Source organism: Oncorhynchus kisutch, linkage group LG4 (assembly GCF_002021735.2).
Source record: "Oncorhynchus kisutch isolate 150728-3 linkage group LG4, Okis_V2, whole genome shotgun sequence".
In the NCBI taxonomy this organism is placed as follows: Eukaryota; Metazoa; Chordata; class Actinopteri; order Salmoniformes; family Salmonidae; genus Oncorhynchus; species Oncorhynchus kisutch.
This window is the reverse complement of record NC_034177.2, coordinates 26980666-27008641: the sequence shown is the minus strand read 5'-3', so window position 1 is coordinate 27008641 and position 27976 is coordinate 26980666. Positions and strand designations below refer to the sequence as shown.

General features: G+C 42.4%; 1 protein-coding gene across 2 annotated transcripts in view; it reads left to right on the top strand.

Moving 5' to 3' along the window:
- LOC109889322 (guanine nucleotide-binding protein G(o) subunit alpha) overlaps positions 1 to 25452 on the top strand; it is a 157746-nt gene extending 132294 nt beyond the window's left edge. Inside the window, exons 5-8 of one of the 2 annotated variants that reach the window (XM_031822732.1) lie at positions 7327 to 7455; positions 9923 to 10052; positions 21306 to 21459; positions 22977 to 25452. In XM_031822732.1, coding sequence (XP_031678592.1) covers positions 7327 to 7455; positions 9923 to 10052; positions 21306 to 21459; positions 22977 to 23164 — 601 coding nt within the window. In that variant the 3' untranslated portion in view covers positions 23165 to 25452. Of the gene's footprint in view, positions 1 to 7326; positions 7456 to 9922; positions 10053 to 15558; positions 15713 to 16242; positions 20653 to 21305; positions 21460 to 22976 lie in introns of those variants that run through there. The other variant, XM_020480678.2, reaches the window with a different exon arrangement.
- Positions 25453 to 27976: the final 2524 nt, after the last annotated feature.

The window sequence follows — 27976 nt, the reverse complement described above, 5'->3', positions numbered from 1 at the left end:
ATTGTAAATATTCACTCCTAAGGCCTATTCATTGCCTACCTCCTCATGCCTTTTACACACAATGTATATAGATTCTTTTTTTTCTACTATGTTATTTTACTTGTTTATTGTTTATCGTTTACTCCATGTGTAACTCTGTGTTGTTGTCTGTTCACACTGCTATGCTTTATCTTGGCCAGGTCGCAGTTGCAAATGAGAACTTGTTCTCAACTAACCTACCTGGTTAAATAAAGGTGAAATAAAAAATAAATACAAAATCAGCATTTGTGGGTTCGATTACATGCTCCAAATGGCCAGAAACAAATAACTTTCTTCTGAAACTTTTCAGTCTATTCTTGTTCTGAGAAATGAAAGCTATCCCACATGAGAAATTGTTCTTTGTTATTGAGCCAAAAAGATTAGATTAGTGGTTTATCCATACATCTCAGTTTTTGATAACTATTTGTGTTGTTGTTTGTTTCGAGTTTTCCAATTTGACCAGAAGTGAATTGATTTCTCACGTGCTGTTCATCTTTTTCCGTAATGTATTTCTGTATTGTTTTAGTGATTCACCATAGTGAAGGTGTAGGCTCAGGTTTTCTGGGTCTCTATGTTTTTGGTAGGATAGGTTTCTCAATTTCTTAGGTTTATGCATTCTTCATCAAACCATTTGTCAGTGTTGTTCATTTTCATAGGTTGTCTGCTTCATTTTTTTTATTTGATAGGTAAGCTGAGAGGTCAAATACTGTTTAGGTTTTCTACTACCAAGTTTACACATTCACTATTACAGTGAAACCTTTTGTCTTAAATTAATTTCTTAATATTATTCAGTTCCTTTGGCTTTGATCCCTCGTGATTGAGCGTGGCTCTGTTCAAGTAGAGTGTGTTTTTGCTGTAATCTGATAGGGGTGTTAGTGGACTGACTGTGAACGCTCTAAGAGACTGGGTTGAGGTCAGTGATAAATTAGTCTACAGTACTACTGCCAAGCGATGCGCTATAGGTGTACCTACCATAAGAGTCCCCTCGAAGCCTACCATTGACTATGTACATACCCAGCGTCTCACAGATCTGCAGAAGTTGTGACCCGTTTTTGTTGGTTATGTTGTCGTAGTTCTGTCTAGAGGGGCATATGCGGGAGGGAATGCTCTCACCTCCAGGTAGGTGTTTGTCCCACTGTGTGCTGAGGGTGTTGGGTTCTTGTCCAGTTCTGGCATTTAGTTCGCCACATGTCCCTGAGCTTGGACATTTTTGCTCTCCCCCTCTAGGAGGGAGAAGCTGTCATTGTTAAAGTATGGGGATTCTATTGGGGGGATATAGGTAGCATACATGAGGACATTTGTTCTCTGTTGAGAAATAATTTCCTTAATCATTTCTAGCCAGATGTAAAATGTTCCTAATCTCTCTCCATGCCACTTTTCACACAGACCTAGCCCCGCCCCCTCAAGAAGCACATTTGTTGTTCTTTGACCACAAAACAATTGAGTTCAATCTGCATGGTCAATGCAGCACATGCAACAATGTTGATGACAACGATGCTGTTTTTACTTTGCTTCTTAATATAAATTGACTATTTGTTTGTTTCTTAGCAACATCTGCAAACAGCTAGTTTGTCTTTTCTTAGCAAGTTGGGCCTACATCCTGCCCCTAATGCTATTCGCTAGCTAGCTAATAAATGTCAGAGCAAACGTAATTAGCTATACAGCCTGATGATACCAGTGATGGTGTAGGCTTAAATCAGCATGTTGTTTGTGCAACAGTATCTTCTAAATCAAAGAGGAATACACAAAGCAAGAATATGTTAGCTACATGAAGTAGCTAAGAGTAAACATTCAATGTAGCCAAAGATTATAGGATCCCCTAGGAAACACTTATCAACACTTTGGTTCCTACTCTGTCACAATAACTCCTCCCTGGCATTTTAATTTGTTGTCATGTCAAACAATACTGTATTCAAAGTGCTCACTATTATATTCTAACTATAGAATTAAAATAATCATTATATTTCCATGATTCCAACAGTTCACCCAAGTGTTTTGCTCTAAATCACAAGTCAAATCAAATAAAATAAAATTTTATTTGTCACATACACATGGTTAGCAGATGTTAATGCGAGTGTAGCGAAATGCTTGTGCTTCTAGGTCCGACAATGCAGTAATAACCAACAAGTAATCTAGCTAACAATTCCAAAACTACCTTATACACACAAGTGTAAAGGGATAAAGAATATGTACATAAAGATATATGAATGAGTGATGGTACAGAGCGGCATAGGCAAGATGCAGTAGATGGTATCGAGTACAGTATATACATATGAGATGAGTATGTAAACAAAGTGGCATAGTTTAAAGTGGCTAGTGATACATGTATTACATAAAGATGCAGTAGATTATATAGAATACAGTATATAAGTATACATATGAGATAAATAATGTAGGATATGTAAACATTATATTAAGTAGCATTGTTTAAAGTGGCTAGTGATATATTTTACATCAATTCCCATCAATTCCCATTATTAAAGTGGCTGGAGTTGAGTCATTGTGTTGGCAGCAGCCACTCAATGTTAGTGGTGGCTGTTTAACAGTCTGATGGCCTTGAGATAGAAGCTGTTTTTCAGTCTCTCGGTCCCAGCTTTGATGCACCTGTACTGACCTCGCCTTCTGGATGATAGCGGGGTGAACAGGCAGTGGCTCGGGTGGTTGTTGTCCTTGATGATCTTTATGGCCTTCCTGTGACATCGGGTGGTGTAGGTGTCCTGGAAGGCAGGTAGTTTGCCCCCGGTGATGTGTTGTGCAGACCTCACTACCCTCTGGAGAGCCTTACGAATTACTTCAGCCTCCTGAGGTTGAAGAGGCGCTGCTGCGCCTTCTTCACGATGCTGTCTGTGTGGGTGGACCAATTCAGTTTGTCTGTGATGTGTACGCCGAGGAACTTAAAACTTACTACCCTCTCCACTACTGTTCCATCGATGTGGATAGTGGGGTGTTCCCTCTACTGTTTCCTGAAGTCCACAATCATCTCCTTAGTTTTGTTGACGTTGAATGTGAGGTTATTTTCCTGACACCACACTCCCTGTAAGCCGTCTCGTCGTTGTTGGTAATCAAGCCTACCACTGTTGTGTCGTCCGCAAACTTGATGATTGAGTTGGAGGCGTCCGTGGCCACGCAGTTCAGAACGCACCCTTGTGGGGCCCCAGTGTTGAGGATCAGCGGGGTGGAGATGTTGTTACCTACCCTCACCACCTGGGGGCGGCCCGTCAGGAAGTCCAGTATCCAGTTGCACAGGGCGGGGTCGAGACCCAGGGTCTCAAGCTTGATGACGAGTTTGGGGGGTACTATGGTGTTAAATGCTGAGCTGTAGTCGATGAACAGCATTCTCACATAGGTATTCCTCTTGTCCAGATGGGTTAGGGCAGTGTGGTTGAGATTGCGTCGTCTGTGGACCTATTGGGGCGGTAAGCAAATTGGAGTGGGTCTAGGGTGTCAGGTAGGGTGGAGGTGATATGGTCCTTGACTAGTCTCTCAAAGCACTTCATGATGGCGGAAGTGAGTGCTACGGGCCGGTAGTCGTTTAGCTCAGTTACCTTAGCTTTCTTGGGAACAGGAACAATGGTGGCCCTCTTGAAGCATGTGGGAACAGCAGACTGGGATAGGGATCGATTGAATATGTCCGTAAACACACCAGCCAGCTGGTCTGCGCATGCTCTGAGGGCGCGGCTGGGGATGCCATCTGGGATGCCGTCAGTGAAGGAGAGTCCGCATGTTTTGGTTGCGGGCCGTGTCAGTGGCACTGTATTGTCCTCAAAGCGGGCAAAAAAGTTATTTAGTCTGCCTGGGAGCAAGGCATCCTGGTCCGTGACTGGGCTGGTTTTCTTTTTGTAATCCGTGATTGACTGTAGACCCTGCCACATACCTCTTGTGTCTGAGCCGTTGAATTGCGATTCTACTTTGTCTCTATACTGACGCTTAGCTTGTTTGATTGCCTTGCGGAGGGAATAGCTACACTGTTTGTATTCGGTTATGTTTCCGGTCACCTTGCCCTGATTAAAAGCAGTGGTTCGCGCTTTCAGTTTCACGCGAATGCTGCCATCAATCCACGGTTTCTGGTTTGGGAATGTTTTAATCGTTGCTATGGGAACGACATCTTCAACGCACGTTCTAATGAACTCGCTCACCGAATCAGCGTATTCGTCAATGTTGTTGTCTGACGCAATACGAAACATATCCCAGTCCACGTGATGGAAGCAGTCTTGGAGCGTGGAATCAGATTGGTCGGACCAGCGTTGAACAGACCTGAGCGTGGGAGCTTCTTGTTTTAGCTTCTGTCTGATGGCAGGGAGCAACAAAATGGAGTCGTGGTCAGCTTTTCCGAAAGGAGGGCGGGGGAGGGCCTTATATGCATCGCGGAAGTTAGAATAGCAATGATCCAAGGTTTTACCAGCCCTGGTTGTGCAATCGATATGCTGATACAATTTAGGGAGTCTTGTTTTCAGATTAGCCTTGTTAAAATCCCCAGCTACAATGAATGCAGCCTCAGGATATATGGATTCCAGTTTGCAAAGAGTCAAATAAAGTTTGTTCAGAGCCATCGATGTGTCTGCTTGGGGGGGAATATATACGGCTGTGATTATAATCGAAGAGAATTCCCTTGGTAGATAATGCGGTCGACATTTGATTGTGAGGAATTCTAAATCAGGTGAACAGAAGGACTTGAGTTCCTGTATGTTGTTGTGACCACACCACGTCTCGTTAACCATAAAGCATACGCCCCCGCCCCTCTTCTTACCAGAAAGATGTTTGTTTCTGTCGGCGCGATGCGTGGAGAAACCAGCTGGCTGCACCGACTCCGATAGCGTCTCTCGAGTGAGCCATGTTTCCGTGAAGCAAAGAACGTTACAGTCCCTGATGTCCCTCTGGAATGCTACCCTTGCTCGGATTTCATCAACCTTGTTGTCAAGAGACTGGACATTGGCGAGTAGTATGCTAGGGAGTGGCGCGCGATGTGCCCGTCTCCGGAGCCTGACCAGAAGACCGCTTCATTTGCCTCTTTTACGAGGTCGTTGTTTTGGGTCGCAGGCTGGGATCCATTCCGTTGTCCTGGGTGAAAGGCAGAACACAGGATCCGCTCCGGGAAAGTCATATTCTTGGTCGTACTGATGGTGAGTTGACGCTGCTCTTATGTTCAGTAGTTCTTCTCGACTGTATGTAATGAAACCTAAGATGACCTGGGCTACCAATGTAAGAAATAACATGTAAAAAAAACAAAAAACTGCATAGTTTCCTAGGAACGCGAAGCGAGGCGGCCATCTCTGTCGGGGCCGGAAGTAACATTTGGTTAAAAATAAGGCCTAGATTGTTTGCAGATATAGTGCAACCCCACGTGGCAGAGTGGAAATTATCTCAAATGAGTGCAGGAATTGAACACTATATAACAATCAGAATGGAGAAAGACCCATTGAAATCACTTAGAATGTATGTGTTGACACCCTAGGGTCACTCACTACTCATGAAGCACATTTAGAATGTATGTGTTGACACCCTAGGGTCACTCACTACTCATGAAGCACATTTAGAATGTATGTGTTGACACCCTAGGGTCACTCACTACTCATGAAGCACATTTAGAATGTATGTGTTGACACCTTAGGGTCACTCACTACTCATGAAGCACATTTAGAATGTATGTGTTGACACCCTAGGGTCACTCACTACTCATGAAGCACATTTAGAATGTATGTGTTGACACCCTAGGGTCACTCACTACTCATGAAGCACATTTAGAATGTATGTGTTGACACCCTAGGGTGATCAAATACAGTGATGTGATATTTTGACCATATCGTCCAGCCCTATGTGGATGATTTGGCCAGAATTAAACATTCATCGGCAGTAATGACTATAACCCCAGTTGTCTTATTGTCGCCCCCTGGAGACATTGAGGTTTACTACATCTCTCTGAGCAGATTGGCTGGCCTGTAATGGCAGGGCAGGGTGAATCCACTCTCTGGAGTGGTTCCATCTGGGTTAAAATGACCATGTCAGTGTGAGTTATGGACACACTTTGTACAGATGTCATATCTCATTCTAGCTCCAGCAGTTACATCACAGGTCTCCCCCACTGCTCTTCCTCTATCTCCCTGACCTCGGGCCTCTTCCTATTTTTCTCTCTGCGTCATCCTCTCTGCCCTCCTCCCTATATCATGGACAGACAGGCAGACAGTGTGGACACAGCCCAGGTATTTAGGCACTACTGTTAATGAGCTGCATTAGTGCTTGGCACCCTGCCACCCGAACTGAGAGCTTGGCAACGGATGCAGCACATCTACCGCTGGACATCGACTTGTTAATCATTTATCACTCATTTATCACTCATTTCACGTGTGCATACATTCAAAACCATTCAGCAACATACTGCACTGTGGTTCCATGCAACTTATGGTTGCGTTATATGCAGTGTAAATGCCCCCCTCAGTTGGTTGTGTCACCAGGCTGTGGCCAGGTTGGAATGTTCACACACTGCTGCTGAATACTGCAGCTGTCAAGCGAAGCCCCACGGCTCTCAACTGGACTCAGATCAGTGAATGACACCATTACACATAAACACAGATGGCGGGAGAGAATATGTTTCTATTTGAGTGAGTGAGTGAGTGAGTGAGTGAGTGAGTGAGTGAGTGAGTGAGTGAGTGAGAGTGTGAGTGAGAGTGTGCGAGAGAAACAACGTGAGGCACTCTGTGAATTGTTATTGTTTTGTTATTATCCCTATGTGATTAGAAAATGAAAATAGAAAATGTTTGTAAAAAAAATGTGTCTCCGTGTGTGTGCGTGCATTTGTGTGAGAAACATCATGAGGTACTTACTGTAATGTTTTGTTGACCCCTAACAAGATGGATGTCATCATTGTCTATTTTCCCTCTCTTGATTGTTACCTCTCCTGCATGTGGAGCAGCAGGTTTGCACCCAGTCCTAAGCAATCCCAGCTACTCTAGCTGATGTGGGCCCATAGCTCAAATGTAGCATAGTCTTCGACATTTCCTATCCAAAATGTCCACGATGGCCCTCGTAACTGTAGTGCACTGCTCCAGCTCTTCAGATTCCAATGCCAGGTTGTCATTAGGCTATAAGCTTTTTGCCAGTCCCTCATCCAGGCTCAGGGGAGCAGGGCAGACTACTCCTTCTCCAATCAATGATTTAAGTAAATTAATTAAATTCTGTGGTGAATGAAACCATTGTGCACTTGTGGCCCCAGAAGAACAGAGTTCAGACCCCCTGTCTCAGTCCACAGAGCTTAGGGTTGAAAACCGAGTCCAATGCATTGATCCTAACTGGCATCTCTATCTCTCTCCCCAGCTACCTAGACAGTTTAGACCGGATCGGTGCTCCTGACTACCAGCCCACAGAGCAGGACATTCTCAGAACCCGAGTCAAGACCACTGGCATCGTAGAAACTCACTTTGTCTTCAAGAACCTGCACTTCAGGTGAGACACTAGCTCAGTGCTCCTCTTCCTTCTCAAATATTCTTCTGCAGGTTTCCCCAACTGGTGGCCCATGGGGGATTTTATTTGGCCACCCATGTTTTCTTAGCAAAGAAAAAAATACATACACTACCGTTCAAAAGTTTGGGTCACTTAGAAATGTCCTTTTTTTTTTAAAGAAAAGCTTTTTTTTTGTCCATTAAAATAACATCAAATTGAAAAGAAATACAGTGTAGACATGGTTTATGTTGTAAATCACTATTATAGCTAGAAATGACAGATTTTTTATGGAATATCTACATTCCCATTCCCATTATCAGCAACCATCACTCCTGTGTTCCAATGGCACGTTGTGTTAGCTAATCCAAGTTTATAGTTTTAAAAGGCTAATTGATCATTAGAAAATAATTTTGCAATTATGTTAGCACAGCTGAAACTGTTGTCCTGATTAAAGAAGCAATAAAACTGGCCTTCTTTAGACTAGCTGAGTATCTGGAGCATCAGCACTTGTGGGTTTGATTTACAGGCTCAAAATGGCTAGAACACAAAGAACTTTCTTCTGAAACTCATCAGTCTATTCTTGTTCTGAGAAATGAAGGCTATTCCATACGAGAAATTTCCAAGAAACTGAAGATCTCGTACAACGCTTTGTACTACTCCCTTCACAGAACAGCGCAAACTGGATCTAACCATAATAGAAAGAGGAGTGAGAGGCCCCGGTGCACAACTGAGCAAGAGGACAAGTACATTAGAGTGTCAAGTTTGAGAAACAGATGCCTCACAAGTCCTCAACTGGCAGCTTCATTAAATAGTACCCATAAAACACCAGCCTCTGGTCGACAGGTTCTCAAGCTTCGGTTGGCTAGTCAGGCTTCCATTGCCGAAGCTACCGGGGATGCCTCAGCTAGCTCGTCAGGATTCCATTCCTCAGCTGGCTCGACAGGTTCTCAAGCCTTGTCAGGCTCCCACGTCTCAGCCGGCTCGACTGCTTGACTAATTGAGTGTATGTAAACTTCTGACCCACTGGGAATGTGATGAAATAAATAAAAGCTGGAATAAATCATTCTCTCTACTATTATTCTGACATTTTACATTCTTAAAATAAAGTGGTGATCCTAACCGATCTAAGACAGAGAATTTTTACTAGGATTAAATGTCAGGAATTGTGAATAACCGAGTTCAAATGTATTTGGCTAAGGTGTATGTAAACTTCTGACTTCAACTGTACATTCATGGATTCTACCCTAGGTTAATAGGTTTTTCCATTATTGTACCATGGGAATTAAAATGTTATTTTTTATAAATAAATTAGCACCTGGATCAGTACAGTGCGCTGGGAGAAAAGAAGCTGTGACTGAATCTACATTTTAATTCTATGCTCTAGTTAATTACTCTAGAACTGCCAAATCTGGAGATACATTCAAGTTTAAATCATTCAGTATTATCTGGTGTACAATAAAAAAAAAGTGGGTTGTGTAAAAAAAAAAAAAAGAATTACATCTGCAATTTACCTTGTTTAGCTTGGTGTAACACGATCATGTTACTATAAAAAAAAATGTCTGTCACAAAACAGAGAGCTTGTATTTTTCCTCTGTTCCTCACAGTTGCCTGCCTGACTGCCTACTAAGTGCTAGCACAAAGCAGCTCTTTGTTTATCTCCTTCACCTCACTTAGTCAGCTGATTGAGAACATAAAAGACAGGATGAAAATAACGTGTAAATATAATATGTTTAAATCAGTGGTGTGCAGAGAGAGGCTGCAGGGCTGTCGAGGTTGTAGTGTTCCATTCATTCCTGATCCTAAGACTGTCTCTCTGACAGGCTTTTTACTAACGCTAACATAATGTTCCGGTACTGAAGAAAGACTGTTTTAGTTTAGTGGTCCAGGACTTTTTCCAGTTACCCCAGCAGCTCGAGGTTGTCCTGACCTTAAATACTGTATATACAGCTCTGGAAAACATTGAGACCACTGCAAAATTATCAGTTTATCTGGTTTTACTATTTATAGGTATGAGTTTGGGTAAAATTAACATTTTGTTTTATTCCTTAAACTACTGACAACATTTCTCCCAAATTCCAAATAACAATATTGTCTTTTAGAGCATTTATTTGCAGAAAATGACAACTGGTCATATATAACTAAAAAGATGTAGTGTTGTAGACCTCGAATAGTGCAAAGAAAATAAGTAGTAGGACTGCAAACACTTTGAAACCCCAAGTTTCTTCAGATGTAGGGAGGGGCTCAAAATTGGGCTCCCAAGTGGTGCAGCGGTCTAAGACACTGCATCTCAATGCAAGAGGTGTCACTGCAGTCCCTGGTTCGAATCAGGGCTGTATCACATCTGGCCACGATTGGGAGTCCCATAGGGCGGCGCCCAATGTTGCCCGGGTTTGGCTGGGGTAGGCCTAGTATTGTAAATAAAAATGTGTTTTTCTGTGAGCGTGTAACGTATGGTGTGTGTGTTCTGTAGGCTCTTTGATGTGGGAGGTCAGAGGTCGGAGAGGAAGAAATGGATCCACTGCTTTGAGGACGTGACAGCCATTATCTTCTGTGTGGCACTGAGTGGGTATGACCAGGTCCTGCATGAAGATGAGACCACGGTAAGTCACACGCAAACACACCATTAATTAATTGTGTCCATATCTCTGTACAGCACTCTGTAGTGCAGCATATTAGTCATATATGTTTCCTTCGTTGAAGACATCAACATAATGAACAGCAGGGGCTTTGTACTGTACACATCCCTGGTTTCCTGCTACTCATGTTGAGGTTAGGGTTCACAATTACCATGCCTTTTATCCGTGGATCCTCCTTCCTGTACTATAAACAGGTTTAGCTAGCTCTGCTATGAAACGCATTGAAAATGTACAGTAGCTTATGACGATTTACATGTAAGTGTAGATTCATTTTGAATTTACATTTTTTGATACGTAAAATATGTGAGGTGCTGTCCATAACATAACATTATAAATTAGACCACACAGTTAGGCTACTTTATTTCTCTCCATGCAAACACAGCAGTCACACTTCCCATCTGGTTCCACCCAGTCCTTTACCATAACCTCTAGTTGTATCAGCTGGTGTTTGTGCTAGGGTTGGCATAACCGTATAACCTTGTAACCGACGGTTATGGTGTAGAACGTCATGAAAATAAAATAAACCGTCATAACTGTAAAAAACATTTTTGCTGTGTGTGTATGGAACAAAGGGCTGACTGAAGACTGGAGGGCCGGGCATTCCTGCGTTTGAGTACGTCTCTGTCGTAACATGGACTCTTTTCAAGATGATGAAATTGTTCCTCCTCGCTGAAACAAGAAAATGAGTCTTGGGTTGCCTAGGCAACTCCCCCTGGAATGAAGCAGCAGCATAGAAATAGAAATAGAAATAGAATGACTAGAACAGGCTTGGAACTTCTAACCCTGGCAATTTGACTGAGTAGGGTCTATCTGCGGTCGGACTGCCGTGTCAAATCAGAGGACCTGTTGTCCGGACCTCTGGCAGTCTCTATGGGGTTACCACAGGGTACAATTCTCGGGCCGGCTCGATGTTGCTCTTGCTGCTGGTGATTCTCTGATCCACCTCTATGCAGACGACACCATTCTGTATACCTCTGGCCCTTCTCTGGACACTGTGTTAACTTACCTCCAGACCAGCTTCAATGCCATACAACTCTCCTTCCGTGGCCTCCAACTGCTCTTAAATGCAAGTAAAACTAAATGCATGTTCTTCAACCAATCGCTGCCCACACCTGCCCGCCCGTCCAGCATCACTACTCTGGATGGTTCTGACTTAGAATATGTGGACAACTACAAATACCAAGGTGTCTGGTTAGACTGTAAACTCTCCTTCCAGACTCATATTAAACATCTCCAATCCAAAATTAAGTCTAGAATCTGCATCCTATTTCGCAACAAAGCATCCTTTACTCATGCTGCCAAACATACTCTCGTAAAACTGACTATCCTACCGATCCTTGACAAAATTGCCTCCAACACTCTACTCAGCAAATTGGATGCAGTCTATCACTGTGCCATCCATTTTGTCACCAAAGCCCCATATACTAACCACCACTGCGACCTGTATGCTCTCGCTGGCTGGCCCTCGCTTCATATTCGTCGCCAAACCCACTGGCTCCAGGTCATCTATAAGTCTTTGCTAGGTAAAGCCCTGCCTTATCTCAGCTCACTGATCACCATAGCAGCACCCACCGTAGCACACGCCCCAGCAGGTATATTTCACTGGCCACCCCCAAAGCCAATTCCTTCTTTGGCTGCCTTTCCTTCCAGTTCTCTGCTGCCAATGACTGGAACGAACTGCAAAAATCACTGAAGTTGGAGACTCCCTCACTAACTTTAAGCACCAGCTGTCAGAGCAGCTCACAGATCACTGCACCTGTACATAGCCCATCTATAAATAGGCCATCCAACTACCTCATCCCCATACTGTTATATATTTATTTTGCTCCTTTGCACCCCAGTATCTCTACTTGCACATTCATCTTCTGCACATCTACCATTCCAGTGTTTAATTGCTATATTGTAATTATTTTGCCACTATGGCCTATTTATTTCCTTACCTCCTTTATCCTACCTCATTTGCACACACTGTATATAGACTTTTTCAAATGTATTATTGACTATATGTTTGTTTACTCCATGTGTAACTCTGTGTTGTTGTATGTGTCGCACTGCGATGCTTTATCTTGGCCAGGTCGCAGTTGTAAATGAGAACTTGTTCTCAACTAGCCTACCTGGTTAAATAAAGGTACATTTAAAAAAATTAACTACATGCCACGCCCACCACGTGCCCACTGCCATTGATTGAGACTAGGGTAGTGCCATGCGAGAGTTGGGTTGGTTACGCTAGCTAGCTAGCTAACGTTACCTTCCTATCAGTAACGTTAACAGAACTGCAGAAAGCAGTGCTCTGCAGGCGGGGTGAAAGACACGGCATACCCGTGTCCCCTAGCTAGCTAGAAGCCTCCTTCTTCTTCTGTGTTTTTTTTGGGCGGTTGGTGCATTACCACCACCTACTGTGCTGGAGTGTGGGCCAGAGACAGCGCTAGCAGTGGGCGCGGCATGTTGTGGGCACAGCATGCAGTAACCACTGTCTGCAGATAAACATTATTGATTTCACAGGTAAACTCATGGGTACACTTGCAATGGCTGCCTGGTATTGCGATGCAATGTTCTTTCAAATGTTAACTGATGTGGCTCATACAATTTAATGTCTTTTTGTAATGTCAGTTGAGTTGAATTAAGAAATCGCAGCACATATTTCAGCTCATATTTTACTTCCTGCTTTGCTGCTATCGGTACACTGGCACTGGCCGCCAGTCCACCCATTATGTCATGATTGACTGGAATGGGGATGTCCATGTATTCATTCTATATTTATGGCAACAAATGTAGTCAGGAGAGGAGAAGGTGCGTTTATGGGTTCATTTTTTAAATATTAATATATCGAGGTCAGGATAATCCTATTTGAAAACACAACTAAACATATCAGAGTAGATTTACAGACATGATAAACCAAAAAAGGAAGGCTCTATTGAAATATGAACTATGCGTCTGACAGTCTCTATTGAACTATGCCTCTGACAGATTGACAGACTCCTAAATCAAAGTCATATTTGTTTACTCCTGGACTCATATGCACAGGCCCACACGCGTGTGCGACTGCACACACACACACACACACACACACACACACACACTACTTCAACAAAAAAAATTGCATTTATCTCTCGCTCTCTGGCTGTCTTTTCCTGTTTTTCCTCTTCATGCAAGTACTGGCACACCCTCAAAGATGTGCACAGCAGTGCAGATTTTCTACAGCAATTCTGTCCATTAATTTGACTGCGAGGTTTGGTTTGGGTTCTTCCTGCCTGCTCTACAATTTTTTCCATTCACCGTTGGGGGGCGCGTGTGCAAGCATGCGTGCACATGACTATGCGTGCGTTTTTGTTTGTGCATACATGCGCTGTGTTTGAGAGGGGGGAGATGAGTTGATTTGGGCTCTCGTGCATGTCCATCTCTGTTCCACTGCGCTCCCCCAACCCCCCAGCAGCTCTCGTCTCTCCTTCAACGTCTTCTCGTCTCAGCTCCTCTCCTGTCATCTCTCGCCATCGGCTGTCCTCTCTAACCAATCGGCAAATGCTAAAAACCCACCTGGTTCCACAGACGGTCCTCCCACCAAACATATGCACAGGTATGAAACCTTTCACAAGGACAAATAATCCAAAATCATCTGGAAAGAGTTGAAAGCAGCACTCCTTTTGGTTGTGATGTAATTATGTGTGTGTGTTCAGCATGTGTGTGTGTTTACCTGGGATTTTCACTGTGAGGATATGATTGTATGTATATGGGCAGGTAGCCTAACTGTTAAGAGCGTTGTGCCAGTAACGGAAAGGTCACTGGTTAGAATCCCTGAGCTGACTAGGTGACGCATCTGTGGATGTGCCCTTGAGCAAGGTACTTAACTCTAATTGCTCCTGTAGGTTGCTCTGGATAAGAGTGTCTGTAAAAATTTATATATGACACTGGTTTATGTATGTGTTGCCTTGTTCTCAAAGTTTTACTCATCAGATGCTGATTCACCTCATGAGATACATGTTTAATTATGGTTATTAGTGTTCTTATTTCCTCTCTTTCGTTCTCTTATATTTTCTACAAGAACTCCAGTCTCTGACTTATCTTATGTACTCTTTTGGGTTGTTCTGTAATTGGCTCAGTGATTCCCTCTGCTCTATTTAATCTGATTGGCTGCCTCAGGGCTTTCCTCTGCTCTTGATCTGATTGGCTGTGCGAGCCCTCTCTGGTGCTCTAAGTGGATTGTGATTGGCTGTGAAGGAGGTGTCATGACTGTGTTCTCTGTCTTTTCCATTGTGATTGAGAACAAGGCAACAATTCACTCACATCAGAGAGAGTGTCTGCTTTCAACTCTGAATTAACATTTAAACAGGCAAACACAATTTTTAAATAACATAAAATACCTAGAAATGTATTTGCATGCCTTCCCATCTCTGTTCTAGAGAGAAGCATACAGGGTTTGTCCTAGACTTAGGCTACCTGGGTCGTTCCACCAATTCTGTGTCTTTTGAGAAGTATAACTTGATCAAAACAAACTTTTGATTTCACTTAATTTACTTGAATGCAAGCTTCACAAAATGTTTTATTTGTAAAAACGTGTCTATGCTGTCTATCTATGGGTATCAGGGTTGACCTGTTATGCTTGACCGGCTCAGTTTTCCACCACAAAACACCTGAAAATTGCCAAAAAGAGTAGAACCAGCTCACCTGCTTTTAAACTATGATTTGACTATTAGATGTTCAGTGTTTCTTTAAAATAATATATTTTAAAAGGAATAGTTTCACCATATTAAAACGAAAGTTCAGTTCACATAAAAGGGTTGGCCTCAAAATGAGGGACAGACATAAAATAATCACTAATCAGATTAAATAAATTATCATCTTTCATCAAAGCAACACAATAAGTAGGGTGATGGTGACTTATTTTAGGATGAAGTGGGTTAAAATCTTAGAAGTGACACAGTGTTGACGGAGGGACATGTGAAGATGTTACATTTTGGCACTTTGGCAAGCCTTTATTCCTATTTAAAAAATCCGATTTATTGAATTCTCCATGTGGTCTACATTAAAAGGGCACTTAATTTAATATATATATAGGCTTTTAAAATTCAATATTGGTGCACTATTTCTACTTAAAATATTAAAGGGACACAAAAGGCACTATTTTCGTGGAACGACCTACCTAATAACATTGTGCATGAACTTGGCTAACCTCCCAGGATGCTGCGTACTTGTCATACTTAACATATTACCATGACACTGTGGCAAACAGGATAATGATAATGAAATAATGTAGACACTGTATTTTAGAATGTTCTGGGCTCTTACGGGAAACTCCTGGAAAGGGCATCTACAGTTTCGTTTCTGTTCTGCTTTGTAGTTTCCTGTCTTCACTTGATTCTTCTCTTATTGTGTGTGTGTGTGTGTCTGTGTGTGTGTGTGTGTGTGTGTGAGACATAGTTAGAAAGAGAGCCACACAGCAGACTGACTGACATGTTGTTTTCTCTACCCACAGAACCGCATGCATGAGTCTATGAAGCTGTTCGACAGCATCTGTAACAACAAATGGTTCACAGACACCTCCATCATTCTATTTCTCAACAAGAAGGACATATTCGAGCAGAAAATTAAGAAATCTCCCCTTAGTATCTGCTTCTCGGAGTACACAGGTAATTGATGAAGAGTGGAGGCTGCTGAGCTAGGAGAAAAGAGAGGGATGTAGTAGCAGCAGGAGGGACAAATAGAAGAAGGGCTAGTGTGGGAGGGAGGGATAATGTGTAGAAAGGCTTGAAGAGGGATGATTAGCATTTGGAATCAGAAGTTACTCATCCCTTACCTGGCATAACTCCATGTTATCATCTTAGGGCTTATAGTGCAGAGCAGCCAAGGAGTCTGTCTGGCCTGCTGTACTCTCTGTGTAAACCAAGGCCTCCCTCCGCAGTTACACGATAATCCAGCCACTTAGAAAGACATTTGGTTTTACATTAGGTGTGAAATATTTGAAAAAACTATATATTTTTTTTAATCCATTCTTCAGTTTTTCTTGTCCTCATATCCTCCTTTTGTTTTGTCTGCTTTTCTTCCACTTTATTTTCCTCTTTCTATTTTATTTTATTCACCCCACCTTCTTTCCACATCCTGCCTCTCTCTGGTCCTGTAAATATATTTTCTCCATTTCCTCTTTCAAACCTTTCTGCAGGCGCGGACACCTTCATAGAGGCAGTGGGCCACATTCAGTCTCAGTACGAGAGCAGGAACAAGTCCCTCCACAAGGAAGTGTATGCCCACGTCACCTGTGCCACCGACACCAACAACATCCAGTTTGTGTTTGACGCTGTCACCGACGTCATCATCGCCAACAACCTGCGTGGTTGTGGCCTGTATTAACCCAGAGGATAGACCCAATGTGTCCCTGGATTGACCCTTCTCCTCCACTTTTCCCTCACCCACATATCAAATTAATTCACCTTTTAGATTTGTTAAATATTAAGACATTTTAATTCTGTTGTATAAAGAGAGACAGCTGTATTTTGTGCCTCAGGCATTGAACATCATCAGTCGAAGTGAATACAGGAAAGAGAGATAATCCTTGACTGGAACAATTAGTTTAGTGTCATAAAGAATATACATTTTGACAATCACTCACCTGCAAAACTGTTCAAGACAATCTGGACATCCATGGTGAACCACATTTCCGAAGAAAGAATGCAGATATTATAGACATGCATTTGATACATTAGTAGCAAAGTCATGTTAGCAGTAGGTTATTTCAGAAGATATGCTGTTTTACTAAAACACTAAGGCAGTAATTGCTGTTGTGTAACCGTGTGTAAGTGGCATTGGGTCACCACCAGAGATAAACTATCATCTACAGGTTACAAGGAAAACTGCTCATCTTTACCAACAAAGTATCTATTGTAATTTGGCATTTTGCTTATTGAGTAATAGTCATCTGATATGAAAGGAATTTGTGCCTGGACGGTTTTGTGAAACACTTAAGTTGGAATTGGAGTTGATGAGTTGGGGATTTGTTTGCGGCTAATGGAAGATGGTACTGTATAAATAATGTGAATTTTTGGGTGGATTTTTTTCTTCTGTTCTGCTTATATGTCATGTAGGTTCTGAGATTTTAGTCTTGGAAGGATTTTTTTTGTTGTCACTAGAAGTTTTGTGAGATTCAATGATTGGGTTTGAAATGTGTAAGGTTTGAAAGTACAACCAAATATTTAATTTACACTGTAGTCGCCTTACTGAAGGGTACATTTTTACTAAACAGTGTAATTGGGTAAGAAATGGAGACCATTTATAATGCAAATTGGCAGGTGTGACAATCAACATAGTCACTGCCTGAAGTTGAGTTAGAGCTAATAGTTGAGATGTAGAAATATTCAACTGTCATATTTAGTCTATCATTTCCTGTTGCAGTTTAGGTGCCTCAGCAGTCTCAATCAAGCACTTGGGAGTTGTTTACCTTATGGTGATTGGCCTGGCTATGTCAGTAGCTATTTTATCTTACTGGTGCCAATGCCATATTTAATGGGAGAGTGAATAGGCTAAGGAGCAGGAAGTTTCTGTGTGTGTTAGAGCAGATAAAGTAGTATCTGTTTGTGGTATACTGTAAGAGGATTAGGTATCTGTGGAATAATTATCCAGAAAACAGCTGTTCCATTCCCCATTACACAGACCCTCAGGGAGGACACCAAATGTCACAACACCCTCCCTGTTCTTCTGCCAAATAATGCCAAACCACTCTAAGAAGGGTCAAAACTTCTTGGTTTCTTGCCAAATAATATGCCGCTTCCTAAATCGGGGGGTGGTCTGATACCACCCTCCTCGTTTAGCTGTACAAAAACCTGTACTCGTTTCTTGTCATGGCTGTAGGAATCGCCATCTCTTAGAAAGTACTAATTTGTCTGCCTCACAGCATCACACCCATGTAGGTGCCAGGTGAGTGGGGGTAAGGAAGATGTTACCATGATGATCGTTCTTAGCACCACGCCTGCCTTAGCTGGTAGGTGCAGCCTCGTGTGTTAGATGACTCTGATACTCTAGTCACTGCAGTGATTCTAGGGGCTGTGTAAAAGATTTGTTGACTGTACTGCTGTACACCAAAATGTCATTGCAGTAAGATACTGTGTGTTGCTTCGGTAGATGCACAGGATACGGGAGGCAAAGGCTTGTGCCAACCTTCAGGCCAGTTAGTTCTCCACAACAGGACATTAACTCTAAATTGTCATGAGCAGACAAGTTCTCATTCTGTGCCAAATCTGTTGAGACAGTGTTCATGTGCTACATTTTACATTTTATGAACAATAAGAAGCAGGGGAGAATGACTGCCACCTCTCATTGAAGCCACAGAAGTTCAAGGCCTACTGTGGTACTTGTGGTGAATCTTCATGTAAAGAAACATATTTTTTAAGATAATCTTGGTACCAATAATTGCTTCTAATACACCAGATGTATGTCCTTAAACCGATTATTTTAGAATCGCACACAGAACAAGTTATAAGTATAATTTAGTTGCTAATTGCAGCCTGCAGTACCCCGGTCGACCTTCTACTGGAGTTACTCAGTGAGAGGGGGCAACACTGAGCTATCCTGCAATGCCACTTCCTGGAGTTGCTCAAACTACGCATGTTATATCTTGTGTTATATCTATATCTTAAATAATGGTGTCACATGATCAATGGCCTTGTCCATTCATATATACAGTCATTGAGTATGTTTACATGCACAGTAATAATTAGATATTAAACTGATTATGGCAGTAGGCAGATTATGCAATAGTCATGTAAACACCTTACTCTGCTAATCTTAATCGGTGTCAGGTCAAAATCAAAGTAGGCATATGCTGATTAAAACATCTGGTTTTCTGAGCAATCTTTTGAATTATTAGGACATGTAAACATCTTAATCGGCGCTCCAGCTGTGTATTTGATCTGTGCATGTTCTAGCACCTGCCAAGCGAGCCTCCCTCTTCCGCGAATGAAGTGAGCGGAACAACTGAATGTAAGCGCCTTAAGTAGTTTTCATATGCAAACTTTTTTTATGACTGAAATCAGAATAAAATATGTTTCCCAAAAATGACATGGTCACTGTGGTAGAATGTTTATTTTGATTGGCGGTTTTCTACATTTATCAGAGTGCCATCAGGCAGCCTGATTTCAGATGTGTTCATGTAAACAGGTTTATTAGGGAAATCGTTCTTCTTGCAAAGCATTTAAACGTTTTAATCAAACTATTATATGAATCTGACTATCCACGATAATGGAATTATTGTGTAGATGTAACCGTACTCATTGATAAGAAGCATGTCCGTGCTGCGCTGTCAGCAAGCTCTCAGATTCCCAGCTGGAGTTATAATCTCTTCTTTACCAGAGACTAAACTAAGACAGAAGCCATCAGATTCAGATTCTGGAGGGCATGTGTATGTCCCAGAGCACACACCCAGACAGTCTGTCTCTCTGCTCATCTTATAGCATTGCCTTAAACCTGAGTGATGGCAAATAAAGCCTATGTCCAGGGCAGAGAGAACGCTGGGTAATAGAGTTTATGTCCACAGTAGTGAGACTGATGGATAATGAAGTCTTAGGGCCAAGGTAAAGAGACAGATTTGTAAGTGTGTCTGTCTGCTGGAGAGAAACAGATGGGAGGTACAATATGTTGCCCTGATTAAACTGGATCTCAGGTCTAGTGGGTACTGAGAGAGAAATAGTAGTGAATATCATGTACAGCAGTGGATTCCCCTGATGTAATAGAGATCAACCTTGGTGAAGGCTGAGATAGTTCATGTACCGCAGGTACATAGCTGTAGTACAGTTGATTGGGTGTCAGCCTCTCCGAGTCCCCAGTTTGTGAGTCCCAATCCTCTCTCACACACACACACACACACACACACACACACACACACAAGCTCCCTATCACAGCAGGCAAAACATAGCAGTATTTTGACTGCAGCCATAAATAATAAAACAGTCGGCACAATAGAACTTTGAAAAGCAGAATTCTTAAATCCTCCTTCGACTTTCCCCGAATGCATTTCACCTTGTGTTACACAAAGACTGCCTCTGCATCAGCATGGGAGGAATACATTGGAAACTATTCTCTGGAGCTTACCACAACCCCCATGAAGAAATTTAATTTACACCCCACACAAGCAGCACTAGGATGCTGACAGTACAGTACGTCATGGTATGATTGAAGTACCTGTTCTCTAGTAGGTGTTGTTTGTGTCTCACTGCTGTAATTATTGTTGTTTGCTCATTCGCTTCTTTCGTTGTTGTGATTATTTATTGAAGGCTGTGTTTATATGAAGGAAATAATGAAGCAGCCCATGAAACTGTGTCTGACCCTCCCTCCCCCTCTCACTCGCTCTCTCTCTCTCTCTCTCTCTCTCTCTCTCTCTCTCACTCTGATCAAGTTTGTGTATGCACTGTGCAGTGAATGTTTTGCTCTTCCTGTCTATCTGTCTCTGTCTGTCTCTCTCCTTTCTTTTATTTCTTTCTATTCGATCCAAAGTGCTTTATTGGCTTGGGAAATGTATGCTTACATTGCCAAAGCAAGTGAAATAGATAATTAACAGAAGTGAAATAAATTATTTTAAAAACTCTCTCGCTCTCTGTTTTCTCTTGTCCAATGGGAATGCTACTGAACTACTGTCCTTTGCACAGCACACTCACACAGTAACACACACTTTACACTAACACAGTAACACACAATGCCTCACACAGTAACACACCATGCACACTTACAGAAACACAATATTTAACTATTTCTCTCCATCCTCTTCCTTTCTCTCTCTCTGTATGACTCTTGATAAGAATGGCAGTGAATGGATAAGTTGTCTGGTCTCTTTCTCTCCCCTGCCCCCTGTCTGTCAAAAGGATCATTGTCAGACACACATCCACTGACCAAAGCAGCAGCTGCCAGCTGCCTCTCATGATGCCTCATTCTGATTCTAACTATTCCATGTTCTTTATCGCAGAGCTCAATTATTCTGATTGGTTCAACTCAGTCACATGATAGACCCTTTCTTCTCCTACGTAGCAGTCTCTATCCGGGTGCTTTGCGATGCTCACTCTCTCTACTGTCGGCTTACTGTCCTCAAGTCATGAAGCTTGGTTCAACTATTCCTGCTTGGTTTTTATTGCTCTGAGGCTAACCTTTCCACGTTCTCTGTTTCTCTCTCCCTCCCTCTCTTCTTCATCCTTGCTCTCTCTTCCTCCTCCCTCTGCTTCTATCCTCCTTTTCTCTCCACTGCAGAATCGCATGCACGAGTCTCTTATGCTGTTCGATTCCATCTGTAACAACAAATTCTTCATTGACACTTCCATCATTCTCTTCCTCAACAAGAAAGATCTATTTGCTGAAAAGATCAAGAAATCTGCCTTGAGTATCTGTTTCCCTGAGTATACAGGTAAGATGTTGTACCTTTGTAAATGTCAGAATTGGCCAAAACATATTTGCTAGCTGAAAGCCTGCTCTTTAGTCTGCAAAATCCACTTAGTTCTTGACCATGTGATGTTGAAGTGAGTTGACATTGTGGTACATACAACTGAGGGGATTACAAATACTGTATTTAGTATCTCAAAATCAAATTAAATCAAATGTATTTGTCACATACACATGGTTAGAAGATGTTAATGCGAGTGTAGCGAAATGCTTGTGCTTCTAGTTCCGACAATGCAGTAATAACCAACGAGTAATCTAACCTAACAATTCCAAAACTACTACCTTATACACACAAGTGTAAAGGGATAAAGAATATGTACATAAATATATGAATGAGTGATGGTACAGAACGGCATAGGCAAGATGCAGTAGATGGTATCGAGTACAGTATATACATATGAGATGAGTAATGTAGGGTATGTAAACAAAGTGGCATAGTTTAAAGTGGCTAGTGATACATGTATTACATAAAGATGCAGTAGATGATCTAGAGTACAGTATATACATATACATATGAGATGAATAATGTAGGGTATGTAAACATTATATTAAGTAGCATTGTTTAAAGTGGCTAGTGGTATATTTGACATCAATTCCCATTATTAAAGTGGCTGGAGTTGAGTCAGTGTGTTGGCAGCAGCCACTCAATGTTAGTGGTGGCTGTTTAACAGTCTGATGGCCTTGAGATAGAAGCTGTTTTTCAGTCTCTCGGTCCCTGCATTGATGCACCTATACTGACCTCGCCTTCTGGATGATAGCGGGGTGAACAGGCAATGGCTCGGGTGGTTGTTGTCCTTGATGATCTTTATGGCCTTCCTGTGACATCAGGTGGTATAGGTGTCCTGGAGGGCAGGTAGTTTGCCCCCGGTGATGCGTTGTGCAGACCTCACTACCCTCTGGAGAGCCTTACGGTTGTGGGCGGAGCAGTTGCCGTACCAGGCGGGGATACAGCCCGACAGGATAGGATGCTCTCGTTTGTGCATCTGTAGAAGTTTGTGAGTGCTTTTGGTGACAAGCCAAATTTCTTCAGCCTCTCCTCCCTCCCCTCTCTGACAAGGGGAGATGGTCAACGATAGCCCAAGAGAGAATAAAATCACAGCCACGCTTGAGCAGTCATGGAGAAAGGATGACCAGTGAGAGCTGTCCCCATCTCTGTACGCTTAGGCACAGACAGACAGTCAGAGACACCATTTCCTTTCCCGGCTGCCCACAGGGACACATTATTCTGCCTTCCACATCTGACACACACAGCCAAGCCATTGTGACTGTATCCTCATGTTAACTGAAGTCACATGGGTTACCACACCAGAATGTGATTGTAATAGAGCTAATCATTTACATAGGAGAATATAAAACGTATTCAATGGGATTAGTTTAGGCCCTGAAAGTTCTTCCTCTTTCCTGTTGCCTTTCTCTCCGTCCTCTTTTTCCTCCCTCCCTCTTTGTTCCCTCTTTCACGTTCTGCACTGCCTCCCTGCACAGGTCCTAACACCTATGATGATGCAGCTGCCTACATCCAAGCACAATTTGAGAGCAAGAACCGCTCGCCCAATAAGGAGATCTACTGTCACCTGACGTGTGCCACAGATACAGGGAACATCCAGGTGGTGTTTGACGCTGTCACTGACATCATCATCGCCAACAACCTGCGAGGCTGTGGTTTGTACTGAGCCCTGACCGCCCCTCGCCTCACCTCTGGAAATGATTCTAATTGAAAATGCAACTTGGTAAATAATAATAATGATTGTTTTAAAATAGGCATACGTATATATCAATATATATATATAATGTTTTTAGTTTGACTTCAAAGAGCTGCCAACAGAACTGATTTCTTATAGAAACCCAGCTTTTAAAGTTTTAGAACAAAGTTGAGAATTTGTTTAATGTTTGTTTTCTCCACTTCCCAACTGTGTCTTTTTGTTTTTAACAAAACAACCATCACTTGTTTTACATAATGTCTTTCTTTTTATCATTTTTGTATGTTTTTGTTTATCATATGTATATTTATTACATGAATCTCAGTCCATTGGCTGACCTGTACACGTTTGCCTGAGTACGTTACTGTAGTAATGATGCTAAAAAACATTTCTTGCTCTAACAATGGCTATGACAGGTATGATGGTCATGAGTACCACAGTCAAGATCAGTTGAAACAAGCGGATGTGTTTGTGTGTTCCTGTCCTCTTTACTTTCTTATGTACCGAACTTGGTTGTCATGGTAATCCTAGAAATTCTGTTCAGCTATTTGATCGTTGAGATCAACAGAAGCACCCATCTTTTTTCTTTGTTTTATCCAATCCCTTCCTGTCACTCCGGTGGGCCTTTGCCATTGGCTGTGTGGATTTTGGAGCAGTGAGTCACAGCACGTGACCCCAAGCCTCTAAACCAATCAGATATCTGAAAGCTGCCAACCCCCTGAAAATGACAGGTTTGGAGATGGCCCTAGGAACACTTTGTTACTGTAATGAATACCTATTAACACTATCATGTAAGGAACTTCTACTTTTTTTATTACCATTGATTTATTTATTTATCGTCTGTCCCACACTCACCACACACCTTGTATTCACCACACACCACGTACTCACCACACACCTTGTACTCACCACACACCACACCTTGTACTCACCACAAACCACACACCTTGTACTCACCACATACCACACACCTTGTTCTCACCACATACCACACACCTTGTACTCACCACATACCACACACCTTGTACTCACCACACACCACACCTTGTACTCACCACACACCACACCTTGTACTTTATTCCTCTACTTTATCATCCTTATTTTTTTTTCTAGCGCCCCCATGGTTTTCTTGTTTTGGGTAGTCCACTTGCTTGGTAGTGGTGTCCCTGTCACTCCTCCTGACACAGATAGCATGATCGACCCTTCAGCCTTTGTATAAAGAGACAGTTAAATGCTTCACATAGAAAATGTTGAGATTTTTAATTTTTTATCCAAAACAAAGGTCAAAGAAAATTGAAAAACCGAAGAAGAAAAAAATCTAAGACAACAGCATCATAAAGAGACAACCATTTTATGGACTGGGAAGGGCCGAGACGGGAGGGAGTAAGGGAGGCGAACCAACAGCCGTGCTGACCAGTGATCAAGGTCAAGGGTCATTGGGCTGTGTGTCTTGGTAGAAATCTGTAGATCCTTGGGATCTTTTCAATGTAGAACTATTCAAGAAAAAATCTACAAAAAAGTATGATTATGACAATAAAAACAATAAAAGGACAATGATAATAATTACAATATCAATGATAATGATGCTTCTGTATTATTATTAAAGTATATTTCTTGTGCTTTGTAGCTACAGAACATTTCTTTCTCTCTTTCCATTTAAAGAAAACAGTTGGCAAGGGTTCCCGTGATCCATTCTTGAGCTGTTCTAACTGACTTACCCATGTTTATGAACTGTACTGATTATTTTTGCCTGTTCTCCATGCAGTACAGTGTCTTTACTTAGCCTGACTTATATATATATATATATATAATATAATTGATTTTTATTTTGGAAGAACCACTTTGGAGCACATCCTGCCCCGTTGCTGGGCGGGGTGACCACACGGCTGTACAGATTCAAGCTCTTTCTTTTACTTTTGGGGAATTGTACTCAAAACACTTTCCAGGTCTTCATAGAAAAGCACATCTCTCACTTCACACAAAGATTTGGAAAGATGTATCTCTCCTCCCTATCTCCTTTCTTGATTTACATTTTTTTAAAGAATCCTGTGTATTATTACGCATACCAGCTTGGCATTATCTTTCCTTTGTTCCCCTCCTTGTTTTATTATCCCTGCTTTTTATCCCAGTGAATGCTTTTCTGTGCTGCTTTTTTCTCACTCCTTTTTAGTGAATGGTTGTTCTTTCATGTGGGATGTTCGTGCTGGAATACCAATCGAATGTAGTGTTTACATTAAAACCCACCGTTTTCATGACTACAACTTGGGGCCTTCTGATTCTTATTGTCACTCATAAGTACCACCTTTTCTTCACAGACCTGATATCTTCTGGCTACTGACAAACAGCTAATAAGATATACAAAACCTTGTCAAACTGAACAAGGGAGGAAAGTAGGAATGTAGGAAACTAACTAACTACCAATCATTCCACAATGTTAAACTACGTTGGATCTGAATTTTACGTTAGAATGAGTGTGTGATGGTGGCCCATGTTAAGTGCAGTATATTTGTAGGCTGAGGAGGGAGGGTGAGAGAGGATGAAATGATCACTTCGCCGCCATCCATTCCCCTGCTTCCTGCCCCGTGCAGGGAGGATGTCCTGCTGCTAGCTGACATCTCTGCTGGGATGGGAGTAGAGGGAGCTGGGGCAGCAACACCTCACACACAGGCTACACGCACTATGCATTACGCTGACTCCCTCACACACACACACACACACACACACACACACACACATACATACACACACGATGTGAGCACACACACACACACACCATCCATGAAACTAAAACACAGACTATCCATGAAACCCGAGTTCCCTGGTCATACATGGTAACTTAGCACACATCAACATTCTAGCATTTTTCATGGATGGGCATAACAAACAGCACGGCAAATCGGAGAAATTAAGTATTTAGTGGAATAAACCAGAGAGACATGCCATAAATGGGGCTCAGTTTCTGATTGGGCAGACTGCTGAGGCTTCAAGTTCAGTAGGTTCAGCCATGGCACAGAGAGAGATGGAGAGAGCAAATTATGGTGGCTGAGAAGAGGGAGATGGTAGATAGGAAGTGAGCGGGGATGGAGATTGACAGGGTGACTGATTAAGTGATAGATTAAATAGAGGGGTGTGTTGAGTTGCAGTTGAGTGTCTTAATCTGTTGATTAGAGACTTGAGCTTAGACAGTGCAGAGTTAAAGATCATTAATAGTTTTACCAGAAGGCCGTTCATTTTAAACGCTTGACTTCACAAAAATCATCCTGGAACAGTAGATCAGCGATCTCAGGCTCCTAAACGGTGTTAGATGATGGTTTGATGATGGTGATGTCAGATAAAGGTGATGCAGTTGATGCCAGATGATAGTGTTACAGTTAGCTTGCTGGAGCTGATGTTATCCTCTGCCTCTATAGCCTGTGATGCCAGGTGATGGGGTTGGCTTGCTGGCCCTGATGTCGTCCTCAGCTCAGTCTCTATGTAGCCTGGACTTTAAACTCCTCCACGACTAACATGTAGCACCCACTTGGGTGATGCCTCTGCTGCTGCTACAGCGCAAAAAAAGCCCACCACACATCAGTCCAGAGCAGTAGTCATCCTCACTATGAGCTCTCAGCCATTTTCATAATGCAGTTAGGTCTAATTGATCAAGAAGAGAGATGCATCTTTTAAAAGTCAACCTGCCATCAGTCCTGCAACTCAAATGTGTCGTGCTTAAGAACAGCCCTTAGCCGAGGTATATTGGCCATATATCACACCCTCTCAGCAGTGTTGCCAACTTAGCGACTTCGTCACTATATTTAGCAAGTATTCAGACCCCTCTAGCGACACATTTTCAAAAAAATCGACAACCAACAAATCTAGCGACATTTTCTGGTGTTATTGGAGACTTTCTTCTTACTCTTCTCGACGGCCCCACCCCCACCTCCCCCACCTCCAAAGCACTCACAGGCGGCGCAGCAGTCAGAGCAGAAGATGTTCACCCCTCCGTGTCCAGACTGAAAATGAATCGCGCATGCGGGAAGCCGCCGCTGGCTGAACCCGCCCTGGCTTATACATTCAGGGTGGGATGTAAATGTAAAATGTTCTTTGTCTAAAATAAATCACTGCACAAAAATAAATCACTGCATTTGATTCACACAGCCTCAGTCACTTACTCACTTTATCCACTGTGTGTGTGCTTCTCTGTGACATAAGCTAAACATCTGGCTGGCTAACTCATCATGTCTCAGTCTAAACTGTACTCTCAAAAATACAGAAAGTAGTGGGAATCAAACCCTGAATTCAAAGGCTGGTTGAGGCTGTTTATTGGAGATGATACATGGACATACTGCCTGTATTGGAAGGCTGATTTCTACGCCAAACTTAGTGATGTAAAAACACATGACAACTCAAAAACATACTGAAAAGGCAAGAGGCCTTCTAACAGTTCCACCCAAAACAAGCTGACATTTATGGTTAAAAAATGGACTCTGCAGAAAAGGCTGAGGCCACCATGGCATTAGCTATCGCTGAACACTGTTCCATGCTGGCATGTGATCACATTGGAAAAGCATGTAGAGCTGCTTTCTCAGACTGCTTTCTCAGTGTTTCTAAGTACCTGGGGGCTGTGATAAGGTACTTTAGTGACACCAAGCAGACAATTGTAACAACATTTCTGGGGCTTGTTGAGTTGGAGGGAGGAGATGCCAAATCTATAGCCCATGCTGTTGTGGCTTTCCTCGAGAAGTGTTGTCTTAAGAAAGAGAAACGCCTGGGGATAGGGACTGACAATGCCTCTGTTATGACAAA